The sequence below is a fragment of the Heliangelus exortis genome, chromosome 19 (genome assembly GCF_036169615.1).
Source record: "Heliangelus exortis chromosome 19, bHelExo1.hap1, whole genome shotgun sequence".
Classification (NCBI taxonomy): domain Eukaryota; kingdom Metazoa; phylum Chordata; class Aves; order Apodiformes; family Trochilidae; genus Heliangelus; species Heliangelus exortis.
The window spans coordinates 2,279,715-2,303,615 of record NC_092440.1 but is presented as its reverse complement, the minus strand read 5'-3'; the positions used below and the strand labels follow the sequence as shown (position 1 = coordinate 2,303,615).

The 23,901-nt window shown below is 62.2% G+C and overlaps 3 protein-coding genes across 6 annotated transcripts; 1 reads left to right on the top strand and 2 right to left on the bottom strand.

Annotated features, from left to right (window-relative positions):
• Positions 1-419: 419 nt before the first annotated feature.
• SEC14L2 (SEC14 like lipid binding 2) lies at positions 420-5,745 on the bottom strand. Of its 2 annotated transcripts, none has more exons than XM_071763125.1 (12): positions 5,603-5,745; positions 4,185-4,260; positions 4,032-4,075; positions 3,842-3,901; positions 3,564-3,752; positions 2,622-2,717; positions 2,453-2,513; positions 2,278-2,361; positions 2,045-2,151; positions 1,811-1,950; positions 1,549-1,718; positions 420-804 (listed from the first exon to the last, which is right to left on the bottom strand). In XM_071763125.1, exons 1-12 carry the CDS (start codon positions 5,654-5,656, stop codon positions 659-661), a joined length of 1,227 nt encoding a protein of 408 aa, XP_071619226.1. In that variant the 5' UTR covers positions 5,657-5,745; the 3' UTR covers positions 420-658. The 2 variants fall into 2 exon arrangements, with proteins under 2 accessions (XP_071619226.1, XP_071619227.1); XM_071763126.1 differs by having other exon boundaries at positions 4,185-4,339; positions 5,603-5,698.
• Positions 5,746-9,200: 3,455 nt separating this feature from the next.
• Positions 9,201-14,745, top strand: RNF215 (ring finger protein 215). 2 transcript variants are annotated; one of them, XR_011729672.1, is made up of 11 exons: positions 9,201-9,482; positions 10,597-10,716; positions 10,955-11,026; positions 11,785-11,870; positions 12,326-12,380; positions 13,245-13,349; positions 13,486-13,602; positions 13,707-13,844; positions 14,020-14,122; positions 14,247-14,367; positions 14,499-14,745. XR_011729672.1 is itself a non-coding variant. In XM_071762998.1 (10 exons), exons 1-10 carry the CDS (start codon positions 9,231-9,233, stop codon positions 14,267-14,269), a joined length of 1,071 nt encoding a protein of 356 aa, XP_071619099.1. In that variant the 5' UTR covers positions 9,201-9,230; the 3' UTR covers positions 14,270-14,745. The 2 variants fall into 2 exon arrangements, 1 of the variants encoding a protein (XP_071619099.1); XM_071762998.1 differs by having other exon boundaries at positions 14,247-14,745.
• A 581-nt stretch (positions 14,746-15,326) lies between these two features.
• CCDC157 (coiled-coil domain containing 157) lies at positions 15,327-23,609 on the bottom strand. Of its 2 annotated transcripts, none has more exons than XM_071762996.1 (10): positions 23,206-23,609; positions 21,682-21,853; positions 19,176-19,854; positions 18,742-18,819; positions 17,576-17,766; positions 17,337-17,504; positions 16,823-16,991; positions 15,993-16,132; positions 15,623-15,690; positions 15,327-15,542 (listed from the first exon to the last, which is right to left on the bottom strand). In XM_071762996.1, exons 1-10 carry the CDS (start codon positions 23,451-23,453, stop codon positions 15,350-15,352), a joined length of 2,106 nt encoding a protein of 701 aa, XP_071619097.1. In that variant the 5' UTR covers positions 23,454-23,609; the 3' UTR covers positions 15,327-15,349. The 2 variants fall into 2 exon arrangements, with proteins under 2 accessions (XP_071619097.1, XP_071619098.1); XM_071762997.1 differs by having other exon boundaries at positions 19,176-19,851.
• Between the last annotated feature and the right edge of the window lie 292 nt (positions 23,610-23,901).

The following is a 23,901-nucleotide window of genomic DNA, read 5'->3' as shown; positions in this document are numbered from 1 at the left end:
AAAGAGACGGCGGGGGGGGCAGAAAGGCGCGGGAAGGGGGGTGCGGGGTTATGGGGGTGCGGGGCTATGGGGGCTGTGGGGCTATAGGGGTGCGGGGAGGGGGTGCGGGGTTATGGGGGCTGTGGGGTTATGGGGGCTGTGGGGTTATGGGGGTGCGGGGAGGGGGCTGCGGGGTTATGGAGCTGCTTATGGGGTTATGGGGGCTGTGGGGTTAAGGGGGTGCGGGGAGGGGGCTGCAGGGTTATGGGGGCTGTGGGGTTATGGGGGCTCTGGGGTTAGGGGGGTTATGGGGGCTGAGGGGTTGTTTATGGAGCCAGGGGTTGTTTATGGGGCTGGGGGTCAGTTATGGGGCTGGGGGCAGCAGCAAGGAGCCATTCCAGGGCTGGGGGAGGGGGGGTGGGGACAAAACAAGAGGAGAGTCAGCTCAGACCATCCCTTTACTCCCCCCACCCCATGCAGCAACGGGTGGGCACGGGACCCCCATAAGGCACAGAGAGGGGGGGACCCTGAGCTCTGCAGCCCCCCCGGCCCCACTCAGCCCCCGCCTCGGTCCGACAGCTCAGGGGGCCCAGCCCCCTTCCTTCCTTCCTTCCTCCATCCTCCCGCCCCCTGCCCTGGGAGGAGGGGGGGGGACAGGGGGCTGTGGGGGTTCCCCAGCTTAGGGGCTGTGGTTGGGGGTCCCCTCGCTGCCCCCCAGCTTCTGTATCTGGTGGGCAGAGGCGGTGTCGGGCAGCAGGACCTGCACGCTGTAGCTCACCCTCTTGCCCTGCAGGTAGCTGTAGGTGTTGTCGAAACGCAGCACATCTGGGGGGGGGGGAAGGAATGGGGTGGTTATAGGGCTGAGGGGGGCACCAGAGGGGGGTTACAGGGCTGGGAGGCAGTAAGGGTGGGTTATGGGGTTGGGGGATGCAGTAGTGGTGGTTACAGGGCTGGGGGGCAGTAAGGGTGGGTTATGGGGTTGGGGGATGCAGCAGTGGTGGTTATGGGGCTGGGGGTCAGTAGGGAGGGGTTATGGGGCTGTGGGGTGCTGCAGGAGCTGGGGGGACAGCAGGGGTGGTTATGGGGCTGGGGGGTAGCAGGGGTGGTTATGGGGCTGAGTGGACAGTGGGGATTGGGGGACAGCAGAGATGGGTCATGGGGCTAGTTGGGCAGTAGGGGTGGTTTATGGGGCTGGGGGGAAGTAGGGCTGGGTTATGGGGCTGGGGGGCAGTAGGGGTTGGGTTATGGGGTTGGGGGATGCAGCAGTGGTGGTTACAGGGCTGGGGGGCAGTAGGGATGGGTTATGGGGCTGGGGGGCAGTAGGGATGGTTTATGGGACTGGGGGGTGCTGCAGGAGCTGGGGGGTAGCAGGGCTGCTTATGGGGCTGAGGGGTCAGCAGGGGTGAGCTATGGGGCTAGGGGTCTGCAGTTGTGGGTTATGGGGCCGAGGGGGGGGAGCAGAGTTGGTTATGGGTCTCGTTCTGGAGACGGGGGCAGCAGGGGCGGGTTATGGGGACACAGGGAGCAGCTGTTGGGTGTCCCCCCCCCCGGGGCCAGGGGGTCTCTCACAGATGCCAGGCGTGGAGCAGGTGAAGGACCCATCCTCGGGCACCATGTGGGCGTTGTAGCGTTGGTTGGGATAAACCTCAGTCATCTCCCCTGCCCGCTGCCTCTCCCCAACCTTGGTCTTCAGGTAAATCCCAAACCCCACATCGGCTCCTTCCGACCTGAACTGCCACCTGGGAGAGGCAGCCGTGTCCCAGCGTGGGTCTGGGGACACTTCTGGGTGGGCGGGTGGGTGTTCCCGTGCCCCGTGGAGCTGTCTCCTCACCTGAGGACACATCCAGGGAAGAGGATCTCGTATTCCAGCTGGTGGGATGAGCCCCTGTTCACCACCACCGTGTGCTCGTACTGCTGGGCCACTTGGTCCCGGACGTAGTAGCTCTGGGGCACTTCCCCCCCGTAGCTGATCTGGAAAAGGACAAAGGAGATGGACAAAGGGATGGGAGGGGACCACCCGTGCCCACCCAGCAAGGTGGGTGGGGGAGAAGATGGATTCTCCTACCTTGCTGGGACACTTGGGGTTCCCGTCGGGATCTGTCAGGGTCCCCCCGTACTCCACCGGGATCTGCTCGGGGTCAATGTATTGCTGCAGGGCTTCCTTCCAGTTGGCTGGGGGGGTGTAGGACAGTAAGGTTTGGGGGGCATGGGAGCCCTGAGCCAGCCTAGGGCACCCCCCCCCTCAAAGGTTGGGGGTTCACCCTTGGGTGGGATGAAAGCAGAGGGGTCAAGACTCACATCCCAGCACCACGACTTTCTTGCGGGTGTCCTCGCTCAGGAAGTGCTTGATGAGGTTGTAAGCCACAGGGAAGATCTTGGGGGCTGAGGGGTGGGTGGACAGCAGTGGCATTATAGGGGGAGGGGAGGGGTCAGCACCCAGCTGGGGGGAGCAGGACCCCAGGACCCAACTCACCCTTGACGATGAACAGGCGCTTTAGGGACTCGGGGTAATTCTCCTCGAACATGGTCAGGATCTGCAGGATGGGGAGAACTTCAGCTCATGGAGCAAATTTGGGGCCCCGAGTCAGCCCAGAGCCCCGTGTCACCACCATGGGACAGGACCAGAGTCCCCAGCCCCTCACCTCCCCATAGGTGTCCACAGCAGGCTTCCAGAGGTGCTTCAAGCCCAAGCCCTCACAGTCATAGATCATCAGCACCATCTCCACATTCTTGCCCAGCTGGGAGAGGACAGAGGGGGTCAGGTAGTGCCCAGCCCTTTTGGGGTCTCCTTGACACCCCTGGGGACAGGGTGGTCCCCAATGGGCTGGTTCCCCCTGGCCAGAGCCACCTCCCGAGTGTTGGTGCAGGGAAGAGGGGCACCAGTGGTGTGGGTGCTGGGACAGGGACACAGATGGGGACCCGAGGTGGGGGATGGACAGGGTGTGAATTTGGGGGGCTAAGGGAGGACATTGGGCTGGGGGATGGACCAGACATGGACTTATGGGGCTGGGGTGGTAAGGATGGACAGGAGATGGATTTAAGGGGCCGGGGAGAACATTGGGTGGTGGGGATGAACAGGAGATGGACTTAAGGGGGTAGGGAGGACATTGTGGGGTGGGGATGGACAGGAGATGGATTTAAAGGGATGGGGAGGACATTGGGGTAGGGAGGATATTGGGCTTGTAAGGATGGACAGGAGATGGATTTAAGAGGATGGGGAGGACATTGGGGTGGGGAGGATATTGGGCTTGTAAGGATGGACAGGAGATGGATTTAAGGGGGTAGGGAGGACATTGTGGGGTTGGGATGGACAGGAGATGGATTTAAGGGGCTGGGGAGGACATTGGGGGGGGGAGGATATTGGGCTTGTAAGGATGGACAGGAGATGGATTTAAGGGGGTAGGGAGGACATTGTGGGGTTGGGATGGACAGGAGATGGATTTAAGGGGATGGGGTGGTAAGGATGGAGAGGAGATGGATTTAAGGGGCTGTCAGGACATGGTCTGGTGGGGATATGGCTTGGTGGGGCCAGTGAGGAGATGAGGTGGTGAGGCTGGCAGGACATGGGCGAGGTGGGTGCCCACCTTCTGGCTCTGCTGCTGGCACTCCCGGCGCAGCATCTCACAGTCCCTGAACTTGTTCTTGATGAGGTCCTGCTTGGAGGCTGAGAAGAGCAGCCCCTTGGCATCCAGCGGCCCCACGATCTCGTACCAGATGGGGCTGCCCTCCCGGTCGTAGCCACACATCCCCCCAGACATGTACTTCCTGATCACCTGCGGGAGGCACGGGGGGGCTCAGGGGGGGCCACCAGGCACCTCCTGGGGGGGGGAAAACAGGGACAATCCCTTCCAGGGACACCCACCTCAGGAGCTTCCCAGGAGACGATGTTGTCAGCATCCATGTGCTTCCGGACCTCGGCGTGCTGCAAGGGGGAGGATGGAGCTGGGATAAAGGGGTCTGGGGACAGCCCATCCCGTGGGACAGGATAGAGTGGTGGCCCACAGCATGCTGTCCCCCCCCCTGAGGTGACAACTGGGGGGGTGTCCTCTCACCTTGCGCAGCATCGCCTCTGCCTTGGGCAGGTCGAAGGAACGTGCTGCAAGAGAGTTCAGTGTCACCATCAGTGTCATCAGCAGTGTCACCAGCAGTGTCACCAGCAGTGTCACCATCACCCCCAGAGGCTCCCAGCCTCACCCTGGGGTTACCTCGGAGCCATTTCAGGAGGTAAGAGTCGTCCTGGGAGGGCAGGGAGGGCAGCAAGTCCTGCAGGTTGGTCCGAAACTGTGTGGGGAAGAGGGACATCCTGGAGGGGTCCCAAGGCTGGAGGTTTGTCCCCTCTCTGTCCTTCCTCACAGCCCCCCTCCAAAAAAAAAAAAAAAAAGTCCCATCCAGGACTGGGACTGTCCTAGGAAAGCAGGGACACCTGGCACCAGGTGCTGCTGTGACAAGTGCCACTCTCCTGGCAGGGACTGTCCCCAAACCTTGTGCAAGGGGGCAGGGGGCGGCTGCCACCCACCCGGCTCCCCCACCCAGGGTCCCACCTGGGTGTCCCCCCTGCCACCATCACCACTGCCACCCCATGGGATGGGAGCAGTCCCCGCGTGTCCCCCAGCTCCAGTGACACCCGGGGTGGGCAAGGGGGGGGGTTGGGGTGCCAGGGGCACCCTCAGCACGTGGCCCTGCTCCCCCCCCAGCCAGGCTGCGGTCCAAATCTCCGTACCAGGCTGGGCCTTCCCCTTAATGAGCCTTGATTAGCTTAGCTCCGGCTGGATTGAGGTGTAATTAAACCCGGGATTAGCTTCTTCACCCGGGGAACAACAACCAAGCACTGGCAGGGGGCACTGGCACCTCGCCTGCCCTCCCCCCCCCTCAGACCCCAACCTGCCCCCTCCCAAACCCCAACCTGCCCCCCTCAAACCCCAACCAGACCCCCCCAGACCCCAACCTGCACCCCCGAACCCCAATCTGCCCCCCCCGAACCCCAATTTGCTCCCCCCGGACCGGGGTCATCGCCCTCCCCAGGAGGTTCGGTTGGGTGGAAAAGGCACCGATAAGATCCAGGATTGCCCTGGGAGGGGGTGTGACCGTCTGGGTAAAGTCTGGCACCCCCAGGGAGGGGGGCAAGGGGGGCATCGGGTGGCATGGCCACCGGGCTGGGTGGCGAGCAGGACCTCAGACCTGGGAGGTTTCCTGGTCACCGGTGGAAAAAACTGGAAAAGGGATGGGGGGGCTCACTGGTGCCCAGTCCCGGGGGTCCCATGCCCAGTCCCGGGGGTCCAGAGGCTGTGCTGGTGCCCAGTCCCAGGGGTTCCGTGCCCAGTCCCAGGGTCCGGGAGCTGTGCTGGTGCCCAGTTCCGTGGGGGGTGCGGGGGGAGATGGTCCAGGTGCGAGACCCCCGGGGGGTCCGTTCCGCGCTGGGGGGGTAGGGGGAGCTCATCCCGGGGGTTGGTGCCTCCGGGGAGTTGGGTTCGGGCCCGGCGGGATAAGCCCGAGGGCCGGACCGGGCCGGACCGGAGCAGCGATGCCCGTAGCCGCGGATACGGAGCGGCTCTACCCGGGATCCGGCCCCGCTCCCCCCGCAGCACCCCCGGTCCCGGTTCCGGTCCCGCTCCCTCACCCTCACCTGGGCCAGTGCCTCCGCTTGCTGCGGGCTGAGGTCCCCGAGGCGGCCGCTCATGCTGGGCCCGAACCGGGCTGAACCGCTGTGCCGGCAACCCCGGCCCGCCCCAGGGTGCAGAGGCCTCGGCAGCACCGCCCCCCCGGTACCGCCCCGGCCCGCCCCGAAGCCTTGGACCCTGCCCGAACCCCCCCCGCCCGGCACCGCCAGCCCCGCCCGGAGTAGGGGCTGCGGGAGAAGGGGGGGATGGGGGTTTGGGGTTTGGGGTTTGGGGGGACAGGGGGGACATGGGGGGGTGCAGGGGTATGGGGGGGTATGGGGTTTGGGGGTCATAGGGGGGCACTGGGGGGTGTGGGGGATATAGGGGTTATATATATATATGGGGGTATTGGGGATATAGGGTATATGGGGAAGGGATGGGGGTATGGGGTCAGAGAGGGCTATAGGGGGGTTGGGTGAGGATGGGGGCTATAGGGGTCTCCAGTGGGTATGGGGGCTATGGAGGGTTGGGAGTGTATGGGGGGTATAGGGGATGTGGGAGTGTATGGAGCTATAGGGATATGGGGGCTTAGAGGGCATTGGGGCTATGGGGTTTGGGGGTTATATATATATATGGGGCTATGGGGGATATAGGGGTTATGGGGAAGGGATGGGGGTATGGGGTCAGAGAGGGTTTTAGGGTGAGGATGGGGGCTATAGGGGTCTCCAGAGGGTATGGGGAGTTTAGGGGATATAGGAGTGTATGGGGGGTATAGGTGATGTGGGAGTGTATGGGGCTATAGGGATATGGGGGCTTAGAGGGCATTGGGGCTATGGGGTTTGGGGGTTATATATATATATATATGGGGGTATGGGGGATATAGGGGATATGGGGAAGGAATGGGGCTATGGGGTCAGAGAGGACTCTAGGATTTTAGGGTGAGGATGGGGGCTATAGGGGTCTCCAGAGGGTATGGGGAGTATAGGGGATATGGGAATGTATGGGGCTGTAGGGATATGGGGGGTTAGAGGGCATTGGGGCTCTGGGTGGGCTATGGGGGGACATGTGGGGACAGGAAGTATGGAGCTATAGGGGGTGTGGGGCCACGGGGTGGGGGATGATGACACAGGGACAGGTGGCAGGGAGAGAGGGCAGTGATGGGGACAGGGGTGGGGACATGAATGGGTGATGAGGTCAGGGAGCAGAGGTGGAGACAGGGTGACAGGAGCTGTAGGACAGGGTGAAGGGACAGGGCACTGGGGACAGGGACAGGTGACAGGGGCACTGGGGACAGAGTTCACCCTCTCACTGTCACTTCACCTACAGTGGCCCTCGGTCCCCATGGTGAGGGGACATCCCCGCGATGGGGACCCCAGCCCTGGTACCCACAGACCTGTTCTGTTTGGGGTCCTGAGTAGGGGCAGGTTCTCCTGTCCCCAGTGTCACCTCCCAGGAGTCCTGTGGGGCCCACATGGAGCTGTGGATGTCCCAGGGAGCCATCCACGTGTCCCCCAGGGCCCTATGGATGTCCCTTGGAGCCACGAATGTCCCATGGAGCTTTCCACATGCCATGGGGCCACCTGTGTCCCATGGATGTCCCACGGAGCCATTCGTGTCCCACAGCCCATCCCACAGGTGTCACCACCGTGTCCCTCCTCGGGGCAGCACCCCCGCCAACAGCCCTAAACCCAAACATTTTGGGCTCCTCCACCAAAGCCACCCTGGTCCTGCCACCAGCCACCACTTTTCCCAAGCCATCCCCGGAGCCGGAGGGTTCCAGGTGGTTGTTTACAGGGATTTGGGATGCGGTCAAACCGGCTCCGGTGCCAGCGGAGATGTCCTGCCTGCCCTGCCATTAAACCCCACAGGATTGTGACAGGCTCGGGGACCGTGGGGACATCGGGGACACACCCAGACCTGTCCAGCAAGCAGTGTCCCTGTCCCCACCGTGTCCCTGCCCGCAGCGGGTCAGCTCCAGGACCCGTGTGGCACTTAATCCCACCGGCAAATCCCACACGTGTGCCGGACACACGTGGCTGGGGTGGTGACATCAGAGGGGCTGCTGGCACCTGCAGGGACAGGGACAGGCAGGGAGTCTGGGGGCAGATGGATTTTGGGGGACACACGTGTCACCCAGGTGTGTGCCAGGGTGTGCCCCACGGGGGGGGCTGTGGGGGTCACGCGTGTCCCCAAGCACCCAGGGCTGTGTCCCCATGTCCGTGTGTCCCTGTGGTGTCCCTGTAGTGTCCCTGTGGTGTCCCTGTGGTGTCCTGTGGTGTCCCTGTGGTGTCCCTGTGGTGTCCTGTGGTGTCCCTGTGGTGTCCCTGTGGTGTCCCTGTGTCCATGGGGAAGTGGGGACGTGGGAGGCCAGGTCCCCCGGCCCCATCCTTGTCCCTGTCCTGGTGTTGATTCATGTCCTGGTTCCCCTCCTTGTCCCTGTCCCTGTCCAGCTGTCTCCCAGGCCCTCTGCCAGTCCCAGTCCCTGTCCTGGTCCCAGTCCCTGTCCCCTGTCCCCATCCCTGGGCCTGTTCTGGTGACATTTGTTTCAGTCCCTGTCACTGTCCCCATCTTGGCCCCTGTTCCCAGCCCTTGTCCCTGTCCCTGTCCCATTCCAGTCCCGGGCCCTGTCCCCTCCCCTCTCCCACTCCCCATCCCTGTCCCTCTTCCTGTCCTGATCCTGCTCTAGGTCCCCATCCCAACCTCAGTGATTTTTCTTGCCCCTGTCCCTACCCTATCCCTGTCCCTACCCCCATCCCATCTCTGTCCCTGTTCCTGTCCTGGCTCCTGTCCCTGTCCCAATCCTGGTCTCTCTCCCTGTCCCTGTCCCAGTCCCACCCCTTTTCCTTGCCCCTTGTCCCCATCTCACTCCCAGCCCTTGTCCCATCCCTGCCCTTGTCCCCACCCTGTCCCTTTCCCCATCTTTGTCTCTATCCCCATCCCTATCCTAATCCCTGTTCCCACCCCTGTCACCATCTCAATCCTTGTCCTTGTCCCATCCCTGTGCTGTCCCCACCCTGTCCCTGTCCCTATCCCTATCCCTATCCCTATCCCTATCCCTATCCCTATCCCTATCCCTATCCCTATCCCATCTCTATCCCTATCCCTATCCCTATCCCTATCCCAATCCCATCCCTATCCCTATCCCTATCCCTATCCCTATCCCAATCCCATCCCTATCCCTATCCCTATCCCATCCCTATCCCTATCCCTATCCCTATCCCTATCCCATCCCATCCCTATCCCTATCCCTATCCCCATCCCCATCCCATCCCCATCCCATCCCTATCCCTATCCCTATCCCTATCCCTATCCCTATCCCTATCCCTATCCCTATCCCTATCCCTATCCCTATCCCTATCCCATCCCTATCCCTATCCCATCCCTCTCCCTCTCCCTCTCCCTCTCCCTCTCCCTCTCCCTCTCCCTATCCCTCTCCCTCTCCCTCTCCCTATCCCTATCCCTTTCCCTATCCCATCCCTATCCCATCCCTATCCCATCCCTATCCCTATCCCTATCCCTATCCCTATCCCTATCCCTATCCCTATCCCATCCCTATCCCAATCCCATCCCTATCCCCTCCCTCCCCGCGGGTCGTGTCCTCCTCTCCGGCAGGGGGCGCTGCTTGGGGGGGCGGGGCGTTGTTGCGGTGCGGCCATGGCGGCGGTGCTGGCGGTGCTGGCGCCGCTTCTGGCTCTGGGCCGGGCCGGGCCGGGCGGTACCGGGGGTCCCGCTGCCCGCGTCGAGGTGGCGGTGGCCGGGCCGGGGCCCGGGCCGGGGGCCGGGGCGGCGGAGGGGCCTGGCGGTTCCTACACCCTGCGAGGGGCCCTGCTGGGTGCCGGGGGCGGCCGGGACCGGGGGGTAACGCGGAGGGAGGAGGAGGAGGAGATCAGAGGCCGGCTGGTGCTGGTGGGAACCGGGACCGGGGGAACCGGCACCGGGAGAATGGGACACCGGGGGAACCGGCACCGGGGGGCGGGCACCGGGGGAGAGCCGGGCACCGGATGAGCGGGGGAACGGGGCCCTGGGGTAGAACCGGGGGAACCGGCACCGGGGGGCGGGAACCGGGGAAGAACCGGGGGGAACCGGCCCCAGGAGAACCGGGAACCGGGGGAAGTGGGATAGAACTGGGCACCAGAGGAACCGAGTAGTGGGGGCTCAGGGAACCGGGGGAACCGGCACCGGGGGGCGGGAACCGGGGGAGAACCGGGCACCGGAGGAACGGGGAACCGGGGGAACCGGCACCGGGGGCCTGGGGGGGCCTTTGGGCACTGGAGAGGGAATGGAGGGGACGGCAACAGTGGGAACCGGGGGGGCTGTGAGGGGGGGGCATGGGGAGGGGGTGAGGGCTGTGGGGGGCAGTGGGGGTTACTGGGGGTTACTGGGGACACTGGGCGTTACTGGGGGTTACTGGGGGCACTGTGGGTTACTGGGGGCACTGGGGGTTACTGGGGGCACTGGGGGTTACTGGGGGCACTGGGGGTTGCTGGGGACATGGGGACACTGGGGGTTACTGGGGACACTGGGGGTTACTGGGGGCACTGGGTGTTACTGGGGGTTACTGGGGACACTGGGGGTTACTGGGGACAGTGGGGTTATTGGGGGCACTGCGGATTACTGGGGACACTTGGGGTTACTGGGGGCAGTGGGGGTTACTGGGGATACTGGGGGTTACTGGGGACATGGGGTTACTGTGGGTTACTGGGGACACTGGGCGTTACTGGGGACACTTGGGGTTATTGGGGGCACTGGGGGTTACTGTGGGCACTGGGTGTTACTGGGGACACGGGGTTATTGGGGGCACTGTGGGTTACTGGGGGCACTGTGGGTTACTGGGGGCAGTGGGGGTTACTGGGGACACTGGGCGTTACTGGGGGCTACTGGGGGGCACAGCTGGGTCAGGCAGGTGCAGGCAGGGGTGAGGGCAGCAGCAGGGCCCCCCAGGTCCTGTCCCCTGTGCCCCCCCCAGCTGCTGTCCCCGTCCCCACACGGTGCTCTCGGGGACCTCTTGCTGTGCCCCCAGGTGGGTGACACAGAGCCTGAGCTGGGTGCTGCTGACACCTGGATCGGGGTGGTACCGCTGGGCCAGGACCGGGCTGAGGGTCCCCACGAGGAGTCCTTCACCACCACTGTTGTCAGCAAGGTGACCCCACCCCACTTGTCCTGGTCACACAACCCCCCTGGGACCCCTCCTCACCCGACAGTTGGGTCCCTGACAGAGCTTCTGGGTGCTGCCACCCTCTCTTGGGTCCCTCCAGGGGTCCTGGGTGCTGCCAGCTCCCTGCCTGTCCCCCTGCCTGTCCCCCTGCCTGTCCCCCTGCCAGCTCCCTGCCTGTCCCCCTGCCTGTCCCACCCCCCTCCTCAGCCCTCTGTCTCCACAGATGAAGAGAGCCCTGGTGCTGGGTGCTTCAGCCCTGCTCATCCTTGCCCTCAACCAGAATGCCATCCGGGAGGTAGGACACCCCCTGGAGGGTCCCTCAGCCCCCTCATGGGTCCCTCACCCCCCCTGGTGGGTCCCTCTACCCCCACTGGTGGGTTCCTCACCCCCCCTTGCACAGTCCCTCACCCCCCTGGAAGGTCCCTCAGCCCCCTCATGGGTCCCTCACCCCCCCTGGTGGGTCCCTCTACCCCCTGGAGGGTTCCTCACCCCCCCTTGCACAGTCCCTCACCCCCCTGGAGGGTCCCTCAGCCCCCTCATGGGTCCCACGCCACCCCTGGAAGGTCCCTCACCCCCTCTGGAGGGTCCCTCACCCCCCCTGGTGAGTCCCTCACCCCCCCTGGAAGGTCCCTCAGCCCCCCTGGAAGGTCCCTCAGCCCTCTCATGGGTCCCACGCCCCCCCTGGAAGGTCCTTCACCCCCCTGGAGGGTCCCTCACCACCCCTTGAAAGTCCCCCTGCCCCTCTGGAGTGTCCCCCACCTCCTCTGGAAGCTCCCTCACCCCCCTTTGCTGGGTCCCTCAGCCCCCCTGGTGGGTCCTCCACCTCCATGGAAGGTCCCCCACGCCCCCTGATTCATCCCTCACCCCTCTGGAAGGTCCCTCACCCCCCCTGGAAGGTCCCTCACCCCCCCTGGTGGGTCCCTCACCCCCCCTGGAGGGTCCTCCACCCCCTCTTGCAGGTCCCCCATGCCCTGGAAGGTCCCTCACCCCCCAGGTGTGTCCCCCAGCCCCCCCGTGCCCCTCTGACATCCATTGCTTCCCCCTCTGGTGCAGGTGGATGTTTCCCAGCTGCTTGCCAAGCCCGTGATTGTCATCCAGTCCTCAGACAATGTCACCAAGCTGCTGGGAGCACTGCTGAGGTACCACAGCCTCCTGGCTCCCTGTCTTTGCTGGGCTGGTGTCACCCTTGCACCGTGCAGAGCCTGGGATTCTGTGTTCAGGGAGGGGGGGGACACTCACATCCAGCCCTGCCCCAGGTCCTGAGCCCTCCCCTGGGTCCCCAGGGGTGGCAGTGGCCCCAGCTGAGCTCTTGGGGACCCTCAGGACACGTTCTCTGGGCCAGCATCCTCGTGGCCTTTCCCAGGGTTTGTCCCCACCCCCCTCCTGCCCCCCAGGGAATCAGCACTGCTGCTGGGGGGAAACTGAGGCAGGGAGGAAGAGAGCTGGCACTCAGGGCTGGGCACAGCTGGGAAGGGGACCATCCTGTCACCTCCCCTGTGGGTTTCACCCCTGCTCCTGTCCAGGGGGGCTCTGCCTGGCCCGGGGGGGCTCTGGGCAGGGCCTGCAGGGTGATTCTGCTCTGCTTGGCTCACAGGGGGCTCCGGGCCACTGCAAAGATCACCTACCAGGCAGTGCTGCTGGAGAACCTGGTGAGTAAAACTACTCCTCTTCCTCCTGCTCCTCTTTCTTCCTCTTCCTCTTTCTTTTTCTCTCCTCTTCCTTCTTTTTTTTCTCTCTTTATTTTTGTTTTTCTCTTTTCTCCTCTTCGTTCTTCTCTTTCTCTCTTTCTGTTTTTCTCTCTTCTCTTCTCTTCTCTTCTCTTCTCTTCTCTTCTCTTCTCTTCTCTTCTCTTCTCTTCTCTTCTCTTCTTTCTCCTCTTTTCTCTTCTCTTTTCTCTTCTCTGTTCTCTTTTCTCTTCTCTTTTCTCTTCTTCTTCTTCATCTCTTTTCTCCTCTTTTTCTCTTCTCACCCTTCCCCTTCCCTCCCCTCCTTTCATTCTCCTCTCCCTCTTCTCCCTTTCATTCTCCTCTTCTCTTTTCTTCTCTCTTCCTCTTCCCTTCTCTTCTTCTTCTTCCTCTTCCTTTTCTTTTCTCTTCTCTTTTCCTTCTTCTTTCCTTTTTCCTTCTTCATCTCCTTTTCTTTCTCTCCTCCTATCTCTCCTCCTCCTTTCTTTCCTTCTTTCCCTTCTTCTTTTTCCCCTCTTCCTCCTCCTTTTTTTCCTCCCTCCTTGTTTTCTCCATGCTTCTGGGAGGGCAGGACCAGGACCATCCTGCCCAAACAATGCAGACCCCGATCCCTGGAAGCTCAGGAAGCTGCCAGTGCCTCAGTTTCCCTAGAAATTCACCCCATGGGAGTGGAGCAGCTTCCTGCAGTTCCTCCTCCCCTCCCCTGGGCATGGTGGGACCTCCCCTGGGCTCGGGCAGCACCAGGAGCTGCCGGGGCTGCCGGCGGTGGGGTCGTGACCATCAGCAGTGCCATGGCAGCCACCAGCAGTGCCATCTCCTGCCTTGCAGGGAGTCACCCTCACTCTCTGGTCAACCTGTGGCCTCTCCCGAGGGGGTCTCTACGGGGAGTGGCAGGGGGTCATCTGCACAGGGGAGAACAGCTCCCAGGTCCAGGTACGTGTCCCGGGGCCGGCTGCCCGCGGACCCGGGAGCTTCCCGGCACGGGTGGAGGTGGTGCTGGTGGTGCTGGGAGCAGCAGGGTGGGGGTCTCCAGTGCAGCCCTGACGTCCCACTGGCTCTGGTCCTGCAGAAATACCTTCAGCAGCTGTGGAACACCATCCTGCTGATCGCTCTGCTCCTCTGCACCGGCGTCATGGTGCAGGCTCAGCGGCAGTCGCGGCAGGAGCCGTCGGAGCCAGACGCCGAGGTGGGAAGGGTTCTGCTCCTGGGGGGGTTTGAGCCTCCCCTCCTGCCCAGGGGGGGTTTGAGCCTCCTCTTAGGCAGCTCTCAGCCTCTGCTCTGCCCTCACAGCTGGACCTGAAGCAGCACATCCTGCAGAGGCTGTCAGCGCTGCGGACCCGGCGGTACCACCCGGGGAAGGCGCCGCGGAGCCGCCCCTGTGAGATCGACAGTTGTGCTGTGTGCTTGGAGCACTTCCACAAGAGCCAGGTCAGGAATGAGCCCCCGAGCCCATCCTGCTCACTGCTCACTGCCACCTGGATGCATCCCATCCCTTTCCTGCCCTGAGTGTCCCTGTCAGGGAGCCGTGTGGCAGGGGATTGTGTTCCCCCCCCATTCCCAGCCCTTCTCCTCTCCCATCTCCCATCTCCTTCCCTCCTGGCAGTGGCTGCGGGTGCTCCCCTGCTCCCATGAATTCCACAGGGATTGTGTGGATCCCTGGCTCCTGCTGCAGCAGACCTGCCCTCTCTGCAAGCACAACATCCTGGGTGAGAGCCTCACTGACACCCACCGGGTCCCTGCCAGCTGCCCTCAACCCCCCTGGGTGCTGGGGAGGATCACAGGGCCCCCCAGGCTCCCCACACTGTGACCCTCCATCCTTTTTCCTTCCAGGAAACTGCTGCCCAGAGAGCTAGCCAGCCCGAGGGACACACTCTGGGGACAGAACCATCACTGCTCCAGGGAGAGGGAGGGGTCTGGAGCAGCTCTGCCTGTGCCTGGCACTTCAGAGAGCAAAGAAACTCAGGGCTCTCCCTGCTGGGCCTGAGTAGAGGGGTGGGGGGGCTGTATGGCCAGTGCTGGGGGGCCAGGAAAGGAAGTTATGGGGGCACCCGTGGGTGTGATGGGGCTGGAGGCAGGGAGAGCCCCCTCCCCCTGCCTGTACTCATTTTTTAAAGTGTCTTTAGTTTTTTTCTATTTGCTGCTGGGGGGTAGGGGCTCCAGCACCTTATTTATACTAACTTATTAGAAAGGACAACACAAGGTGGCTGCAGAGACCAAGCACGGGGCTCCTTGGCCTGGCCACAGGTGCCACGGTGGCCAGGGACACACCAGGAGCCCTGACAGCTCCTGTCCTGCACATCACAGGTGTCTATTAAACACAGAGTGAGAACTCCTGTGTCTTCTTGGCATTGCTTGGCTCCACTGAGGCTGGTGAGGCTCAGGGCCAGCCCCTGGGGTGGCCCACTGGCCCCTGGGGCCACTCATTCCTGGCTGCTGGCACAGTTTGGGGCTGTGGGTGAGCCAAGGGCAGCTCAGCTCCTCTCATCCCCAGCCCAGCTCTGCCTTCCTCTTCCCAGTAACCTTGGCCACATCCCAGTTGCCTCTTGGGAACAGCTCCTGGCTTGAGCCAACTTGAGCTGTGCCCAGGCAGTCTCTGGGTGCTGAGCCTTGCCAAGGGCTCTGGCAACAGCTCTGCCTGTAGGTGACTGAGCTGGGAATGTCCCCAGCCCTGCTCAGCTGATGGGACAGGGGATGCTCCACATGCCCTGGGAATGTTTGTGTCCCCCTGAGGGCTCCTTGGGTGCAGGGGGAGCCCAGGGCTGGCTGGGACAAGGGTGGAGAGCTGGGGACAGGCCACCCCTCTGCTGTGTCACCTCACTTTGAGCCCAGGCCACAGAGGAGGGACAGTGAGGGAAATGCACAGAAAGTGGCAGTGCCACTGCCAGCCCCTCTCCCCAGGCTGTCCCAGGGTGGCTGTTGCAATCTCTGGGTGTTTATTTGGGATGGGGGGGCCTGACTCTGCCTCTCCCACTTGGTTTGGGGGGGCTGAGCACCAAGCACTTGGCAGGCAGCGAGAGGCAGGATCTGCCCTTGCCTGGGGGGTCTGCTGAGAGAGGTTTCCAGTGCTGCTCCTTGTCCCCTGCGTGTCCCTGTGTCCCCACGCTGCTGCCTCGGCTGCTGGGCCACCTGTGGGTGGTGGGAGCTGTGAGAGGGGAGGATGAAAAGGGGAGATGCCCCCCAGCCCCTTCCCCTGGGTCCCCACTCACCCTACACCCTCAGCCTCCTCGCTGCACTGGCTGCTGGGCTGAGACCACAGCTGGGGCTGGGGGATGAGCTGAGGGGAGAGAAGAGGAGGTGAAACATCCCCCAAACCCCCCCCTGCTCAGCTCCAGGCACCCCCTCAGCCTCTGTTCCTGGTGGCTGTCACCACTGAGCTGGTGGCAGTGACACAACAGGGCCAGGGATCAGCCCTGAGCAGAGTGGGGAGATGGGTTGGGGGGCACCCCAAAACCAAGGGTGCTGCCTGAAAACAGGTCCTCAGAGCCTGTTCTGGGAGGGTACCCAAGCAGGGGACTGATCCCTGGAGGATATGGGACAGTGGCAGGGGCTGTGGGATGTTCTCAGGGACAGCCTCACCTTCAGCACCCCCTGCTCAGCTGCCACCTTCACCTTGGCCAACGCTGCCCGGAGCCGCATGTTCTCCTGCTCCAGCACGTCCATCCGGATGCTGTTGGCCTGGAGCTGCTTTTCCATGTCCTCTGTCAAGCTCCCGGTGCCTGCAAACAAAAAAGGTGACATCCTTGGGACAGGATTATGCTGCTGGAGTCAGCAGGTGCCCCGAGTGGGGAGCACCAGCAGAGATGGGACCCCCAAAGCACGACAGCCGAGAGCACCGGGGCAAAGCAAGCTCTGGCTCTGCCCAGGTTCTGGTCCTGCTCTGTCTCCTGGCATGGGGGTAGGGGGAGCAGCACCCAGGCAGGGAGGTGGCATCAGGGTGGCAAAGGGCTCTGAGCCCTGCCTGGTCATTAGTGGGACTGGGCTGTACAAAATTTCATGCTACAACTCCCTGAGAGGAGGTTGGAGCCAGGGGGGTCGGGCTCTGCTCCCAAGGATGGGACGAGGAAACAGCCTCAAGTTGTGCCAGGGGAGGTTTAGGTTGGAACTGGGGAACAATTCCAGCCCCTAAAGGGTTGTCAGGGCCTGGCCCAGGCTGCCCAGGGCAGGGCTGGAGTCCCCATCATCCCTGGAGGGGTTTCAGAGCCCTGGGGATGTGGGGATGAGGGACAGGGGATGGTGGTGGCCTTGGTAATGCTGGGGGAAGGGTTGGAGTTGATCTTAAAAGATCTTTTCCAACCCAAATGATTTGGTGATTCTAAAGAGGGGGCTGGCAGCATCCCCTGCCAGCTCCAGCAGCCCCACAAGCCTGCTGTGGGGAGAGCTGTGGGGAGAGCTGCCCAGTCCCTTACTCTCAAACTGTGTCTCAGCAGGGATGTGGAGCTCAGGGAAGAACACCAGGAGCCTCTCCCTCTCCTTCAGCTCCTGCTCCTGCTCCTCCAGCTTGGACACCTTGGTCTGCAGCTCTGTGACACTTTGCTCCAGGCTCAGCTTCTCCCCCCGCAGCGTCTCCAGCAGCTCCTGAGCAGCACAGCAGAGCAGGGTGAGCTCTGCAGGGTGGGAGGGCTTGGGAGAGTCCCACAGGAGCACCCAGGTCCCCAAGGAAAGCTCCTTCCCTGGCCCTGTGCCACCAGGGTGCCCCATGGACAAGGTGTCCAACCTCTACCACGGGGAAACCAGCAGAGACTCAGCTGCAGGGGGAACAGTTTGAACTCCAAGGTCTTTTCCAACCCAGGCCACGTCACACCAGAGTCCCCTGGGAATGCTCTGGGGATGGGGCAGCTCCTGATTCCCCCCAGGATATGCCGTGCCCCCCCAGAACTCCCTCCTGGCACCCCTGGATCCCTGCTGGGTGCTGGTTCTGACCTCCTGCACCCGCAGCCTCTGCCCGCTCCGCTCCCGCTCCTGCTCCAGCTGCTCCTCCAGCCTGGCCTTGTCCTCCTCAGCCTCCCCCAGCCTCTTCTGCAGCTCCTCACGTTCCTGGTCCAAGCTGTCCAGCTCCTGGAGCAGTGTCCTCTGCTTGGCCTGCAGGGACTGCAAGGGAGAGGCGTGGGGCACTGCTCCCCCCCAGCACCCTCCAGCAGCACCCAGCAGAGCCACCCTACCTCCTGGTGCCTCAGCATGCTCTCCCCCTTGGCCTTCTCCTTCTCCAGTTGCGTAGTGATGGCTCTGAGCTCCTCATCCAGGCTCTCCCTCTGGCTGCTGAGCAGTTGGACCTTCTCCTCCAGCTCCAGCACCTGGCTCCTGGCTACCATTGTGGTCCTCATCTCCTCCAGCAAGGTCGTTTTGGTCACTTCTGGGGAGAGACAGCACCTTTGGGAGAGGCTTGGCAGGAGGGGGGGATGTTTGGAGATGGCTTCAGACCATCCCCAGGTCCTGGTGAGGGGGAGGCAGGGCTGTGACCCACTGAGCTCCCACCAGCACCACTCTGCTTCTGTGGGACTGAATATCAGCCAGCGTGTGCCCAAGGGGGCCACCAGCATCCTGGCTTGTGGCAGCACTGGTGTGGCCACCAGGAGCAGGGCAGGGATTGTCCCCCTGTGCTGGGTGCTGGGGAGGCTGCACCTCCAGCCCTGGGGTCAGTTCTGGGCCCCTCAGGAGCAGAAGGACATTGAGGGGTTGGAGTGAGTCCAGAGAAGGGAATGGAGCTGGGGAAGGGGCTGGAGCACAAGGAGAAGGTCTGGAGAGCAAGGAGGAGGGGCTGGAGAAGATGGAGAAGGGGCTGGAGAAGTTGTGAGGAGCAGCTGAGGGAGCTGGGGGTGTTGATCCTGGAGCAGAGGAGGCTGAGGGGAGAACTTCTGGCTCTCTGCAACCCCCTGAGAGGAGGTTGGAGCCAGGGGGGGTCGGGCTCTGCTCCCAAGGAACAAGGGATGGGACAAGAGGAAAGAGCCTCAAGTTGTGCCAGGGGAGGTTTAGGTTGGAGCTTGGGAATGATTTCTCCCTGGAAAGGGTTGTCAGGGCCTGGCCCAGGCTGCCCAGGGCAGGGGTGGAGTCCCCATCATCCCTGGAGGGGTTTCAGAGCCCTGGAGATGTGGGGCTGAGGGACAGGGGTGGTGCTGGGCTGGGCAGAGTTGGGTTCATGGTTGGACTTGGGTGATCCTAAAGGTCTTTTCCAAGCAGAAGGACTCTGTGTTCCTGTGTTTGGGCACTGCCACGAGGAAGGCTTGGCCTCTGTCCCATTTCCCCCAATCCCTGACAGATTCTGGAGGAGGTGGGAGGTAACATGGGTGTAAAACCCATGAGATAGGGGTGAGGCTGGGGGAGCCCTTACCCAGGTCCTGCAGAGCAGCTTGCTTGGCAGTCAGCTCCTCCTTCAAGGTGCAGAGCCTTTCCTCCAGCAGAGCAGCTCCTGAAAGGACACAAAAACCTCTCCTCCTGAAACACCTCCTCCAAACTGGGGACAGCAAACAGCCCCTCCAAGAGGGTTTCAGCCCCAGTGCTGGTGCTGTGCTGGGAGGAGGCTGCAGGAGGATGTGGACAACAGCTCCTGGCCAGGCTGACAGGGGAAAACCCTGCTGAGGGTGGTTGGAATGTGGAAAGGGCTCATGGTGTGTAACAAAGGGACAGAGCTGAGGTAAGGGAGGTTCCCCCCCCCCCCTTTCCTTCCCCCTGCTGAGGGTCGTGGGATCAGGATAGGACCAGGGACCCCACACTGCTCCTACAAACACCCCTGGGCCTGGGAGGGGAGGTGGGCCAGCACCATACCCCTCCGCAGGTCCTGCTTGTCCTGCTCCAGCCTGGCTACAGCCTCTGAATATTCCTTCTGCTTTGCTTCCAGGGTTTTCTCAGCCTCCTTTTTCTGCTGCGCTTGGCTCTCCTTCTCCACCCGAAGCAAGCGGGAGAAATCCTCAACCTGTTTCCTCAGCTCCTCTCTCTCTTTCTCTGCTTCTTCCAGCTCAGATTTCAGGGGACTGAGCTCCTGCAGCAGCCCCCGGAGGTGTTCACCGAGCCGGGAAAGGTCCTGGCTCTGCTCTGCAGCCCAGGAGCTCAGATCCCCCGGGGATAAATTCCTCCCTGGACTCTCCTCCAGCGTCTCCTGGATCCTGCCGAGAGCCGAGGGGATGTTCTGGCTCTGGCAGAGGCTGCTGATGGCTTTGCCGACCTGCAGGAGGGTGGCACGGGTGGTGCTGCAGGTGTCACAGGGTGCTTGGGGACACCCAGCTGCCTCCCTGGGGACGCCGGAGCTGCTCTGGGAAGCCCTGGACACGGTGCCACCCGAGGCATCCCCACAGCCACCCGGGGATGGGCACGGAGAAGCGGGCTGGGAAATTGCCACCGAGGGTTTTAACCTCAACACATCGGGCAAAGAACATCCCGGGAGCTTCTCCTCAGCTTTCCCGACCTGGGGAGGGGCTGGCAGCACGGGGATCCCATCCTTCTTCTGCTGGAGAGAGAGCACAGAACAGAACCAGGGCTCAGCTCAGCCCCGGGCAGCTGCAAAGAACCCAAAGGCAGAGGTGTGAGAGTGGGGAAGGGGCAGGGAGGGCAGGAGCCCCTCTCCTGGGAGGAGGGAAATCCCCAGAGCCTGGAGGAGCAGAGCTGCCAAACCTCAGCTCCCTGCCTGCTGGTTTCCATCCAGAGAAAGAGCCAAATGAATTTCCTTCCCTCTCTCTGCTCCACGATTCCAGGGAGCTGAATTCTGACCGGCTGCTGGGAAGCTTTCCAGCTTTCCCTTCCTGCTTTCCATCCCAGCTCCCCTCCCCTGACCACCCCTTCCTCCTGCTCCTGCCGGAGGAATTCCTGGGGGACTTTTCCACGAGTTAGGATCATTTGGGGAAAAAAAAAAACAAAGCAAAACGCAGGGGAGGGGTGCAGTGGTTTTGCTATGAATGATTTCACTGATTTGAGGCAGCTCAGCCCCATGGGTCAGCAGAGCTGCAGGGGCAGGAGGAGGAATTTTTGGGGGGAGCAGTGAGGGCAGTGAGGCTCATCCATCCCGAGATCCTGGGGGAGGCTGGATCCAGCAGCACAGCTGGGAAGAGTGGTCAGAGGGAGGGAGAGGGGCTGGGAGGGGACAGATGGGTGACACAGGGGTCAGCACTCAGGGGGCCATGAGCCTGGAGCACATCTGGTGCAGCCACTGCACGTGTAATGGGGTGTCCCAGAGAAAAAAAGGTGAGGAAATCCCAGGGAATCACAGAATCATAGAATGGGCTGGGTTGGAAGGGAGCTCAGAGCTCATCAAGTCCAACCCTTGCTCCATTCCCCCCGTGGTTCCCAGCCCATGGCACTGAGTGCCACATCCAGGCTCTTTGGAAATATCTCCAGGGATGGAGAATCCACCCCTTCCCTGGGCAGCCCATTCCAATGGCTGAGCACCCTCTCCAGAAAGAAATTCTTTCTAATGTCCAACCTAAACCTCCCCTGGCACAACTTGAGACCTCTTGTGCCCTCTTGTCTTGCTGAGAGTTGCCTGGGAAAAGAGCCCAACCCCCCCCTGGCTCCAACCTCCTTTCAGGGAGTTGGAGAGAGTGATGAGGTCTCCCCTGAGCCTCCTCTTCTCCAGCCTCAACACCCCCAGCTCCCTCAGCCCTTCCTCACAGGACTTGTGCTGGATCCCTTCCCAGCCTCCTTGCTCTTCTCTGGACCTGCTCCAGCACCTCAAGCTCCTTCCTGAGCTGAGGGGCCCAGAACTGGACACAGGACTCAAGCTGTGGCCTCCCCAGGGCTGAGCACAGGGGCAGAATCCCTTCCCTGGACCTGCTGGCCACGCTGGTCCTGACACAGCCCAGGATGCCATTGGCCTTCTTGGCCACCTGGGCACACTGCTGGCTCCTCTTCAGCTTTCTGGCAATCCCAGGTCCCTTTCTGCCCCTCTGTGCCCATCCTGGAGCTCCCCATGGGGTTGTTGTGTTGAACCTCATCCCGTTGGGATCAGCCCAACTCTCCAGTCTGTCCAGGTCCCTCTGCAGAGCCCTCCTGCCTTCCAGCTGATCCACACTTCCCCCCCAGCTTGGGGTCATCTGTGAATTTGCTAATGATGGACTCAATCCCCTCATCTAAATCATCTATAAAGATATTAAACAGCACTGGGCCCAACACTGATCCCTGGGGGACACCACTAGTGACCAGCAGCCAACTGGATCAGCACCATCCAGCACCACTCTCTGGGCCCAACCCTCCAGCCAGTTCCCAACCCATGAGGCAGGGGCCATTTCTGGGGACTCTGACTCAGTTCATGGGGTGTCAGGAACGGCCCTAAGTGTCCCACCTGAGCCAGGAGCTGCTGGTAGGAAGCCCCCAGTTTCAGCATGCTGCTCCAGTACCTCCTGGCTGTCAGCCCTGCAGACATGCAGGGGCCCAGGTCCTGTGCAGTGGGCACTGCTCTCTGGCTCAGGAGGTTTCCTGTGTAGCTGGTGAAGCTCTGCAGCAGCAGCAGGAGCCTTTTCCAACAAGAAAAAGAGAAAACAAAGCCACAGGTTAGAGCAACAGTGGTTGTAATGTGGAAAGGGCTGGTGGTGTTTAGCAAAGAGCCAGAGCTGAGGCAAAGGAGGTTTTCCTCCTCCCTCCTTCCCTCCCCCTTGCACAAAATGGTTTTGGTAGAGGAGGGTGAATATCCTGTGATCCCCCCAGGTCACCCCATGGAGCAGGATTGGATGGGATGCAAATCCTCCTGGAGCCATCAGGCTGCAGATAAATTCTTTCAAAAGATCTGAGGGTATCAACCCCTCCTGGGCAGAGCCAACAGCTCCTTTGAGAGCTGCTCCTAAAACACATTTCACAGAATCACAGAATGGGCTGGGTTGGAAGGGACCTCAGAGCTCATCAAGTCCAACCCTTGATCCACTCCCTCCCTGAGGGAGCTGAGGGTCCCTGCTGAGTGCAGGGGTTGGACTGGGTGAGCTCTGGAGGTCCCTTCCAACCCAAATCCCTCTGTGATTCCAGGATTCTAAGTGCTGGTGTCTGTTTCTTTCCTTTCAAGATGAACCAACCCCCTCAGCAGACAATTTCCTCCATGGAAGGAGTTTCCCAGCAGCCAAATAAAGTCATTTGCCTTATCACAGAATCACAGAATGGGCTGGGTTGGAAGGGACCTCAGAGCTCATCAAGTCCAACCCTTGCTCCACTCCCCCCGTGGTTCCCAGCCCATGGCACTGAGTGCCACATCCAGGCTCTTTGGAAATATCTCCAGGGATGGAGAATCCACCCCTTCCCTGGGCAGCCCATTCCAATGCCTGATCACCCTCTCCAGAAAGAAATTCTTTCTCATGTCCAACCTAAACCTCCCCTGGCACAACTTGAGACCTCTTGTGCCCTCTTGTCTTGCTGAGAGTTGCCTGGGAAAAGAGCCCAACCCCCCCCTGGCTCCATCCTCCCTTCAGGGAGTTGTAGAGTGATGGATCTCACACAGGTTGCAAAAGTTTTGCCTCCCAGGTGCAGCTGTGGCCCAAAGTTTCCAAGGATTTGGGGGGCAATTTAAGCAGCCTGTCCCTGCCAGCCCGGCTGCTCTTGCCTCCCGGGCTTGCTCTGCTCCTTCGTGGCCAGTGTCTGGGCCAGGAGCTTGGTCTCTGTTGGAACTGGGATTTCAGACTCAGAGCAGAGCTGCAGAGCATGAGGCTGAGGGGCTGAGGTGCCAGCACAGTGCTCCCGGTGGAAAGGGGGGGGCGGAAAACAGCATCCCAAACACTTGGCTGAGTCGGGAAGGCTGAACACAGCAGCATCCCCTTCCTTCCAGGGGGCAGGAGCTGCTCTGCCAGCCGTGTTGGGGTGCCTGGGGGTGGGTTTGCCTCCTCACCTGTCTATCACCAGCTCCAGCAGCACCACGTGGGAGTGCTGGCTGAATTCGGGCTCGGTTTGGCTGTAGCTGTAGCGCTCCAACAGCACCGCCAGGTCCAGCTCACAGGACACTTTATCGGGGAACTTCCAGGAGGGAAAACGCACGGCACCGACCCGGGAGAAAACGTCGCTGATGGCAGCCTGCAGGTCCTTCAGGTCGGCCCGCAGGCTCTCCATGCAGCCGGGGTGACCCAGCAGGTGCGCCATGCTGCCGAGGTACCGGGCCCAGGCCTCAGGGATCCCGGGGGGCCCGCAGAGCTGCGGGAAACACAACCGCTCCGGGGGAACGAGCGAGGGAAACCGCGGAGGATCGGGGCCGGGCCGGGGCCTGTGCGGAGGCCGCGTCTCCACCGCTGCTATGGCAACCGCGCAGGCCACGCCCCAGACATGACCACGCCTCCATGTGGCCACGCCCACAAACACAACCACGCCCCCACATAGTCACGGCCCCATATAGCCACGCCCCCTTATATAGCCACGCCCCCACAAACGCGCTCCTTGTACAACCACGCCCCCCATGGCCACGCCCCTTTAGGTAACCACGCCCCCTATTGGCTCCGCCCCCGCAGTGGTTCGCTCCGTGCCCCCCCTCCCCTGGGGCCGCCGATGGTACCGCCCGATGCGCACGCGCCGTGGTGGCGCTGCCGTCACTTCC

What these genes read in the sequence shown, in the direction of transcription:
- SEC14L2 (XM_071763125.1), bottom strand. Translation starts at nt 5,656, where the DNA reads ATGAGCGGCCGCCTCGGGGACCTCAGCCCGCAGCAAGCGGAGGCACTG. An exon ending in TCTCCTGGGAAGCTCCTGAG is followed by an intron (nt 3,753 to 3,841) that starts GTGGGTGTCCCT and finishes TGCCTCCCGCAG; the next exon opens with GTGATCAGGAAGTACATGTC. An exon ending in GAAAGTCGTGGTGCTGGGAT is followed by an intron (nt 2,152 to 2,277) that starts GTGAGTCTTGAC and finishes ACACCCCCCCAG; the next exon opens with CCAACTGGAAGGAAGCCCTG.
- RNF215 (XM_071762998.1), top strand. Translation starts at nt 9,231, where the DNA reads ATGGCGGCGGTGCTGGCGGTGCTGGCGCCGCTTCTGGCTCTGGGCCGG. An exon ending in CCACCACTGTTGTCAGCAAG is followed by an intron (nt 10,717 to 10,954) that starts GTGACCCCACCC and finishes CTGTCTCCACAG; the next exon opens with ATGAAGAGAGCCCTGGTGCT. An exon ending in CTGCAAGCACAACATCCTGG is followed by an intron (nt 14,123 to 14,246) that starts GTGAGAGCCTCA and finishes TTTTCCTTCCAG; the next exon opens with GAAACTGCTGCCCAGAGAGC.
- CCDC157 (XM_071762996.1), bottom strand. Translation starts at nt 23,453, where the DNA reads ATGGCGCACCTGCTGGGTCACCCCGGCTGCATGGAGAGCCTGCGGGCC. An exon ending in ACCAGCAGCTCCTGGCTCAG is followed by an intron (nt 19,855 to 21,681) that starts GTGGGACACTTA and finishes CTCTCTCTCCAG; the next exon opens with CAGAAGAAGGATGGGATCCC. An exon ending in CAAGCAGGACCTGCGGAGGG is followed by an intron (nt 18,820 to 19,175) that starts GTATGGTGCTGG and finishes GTGTCCTTTCAG; the next exon opens with GAGCTGCTCTGCTGGAGGAA.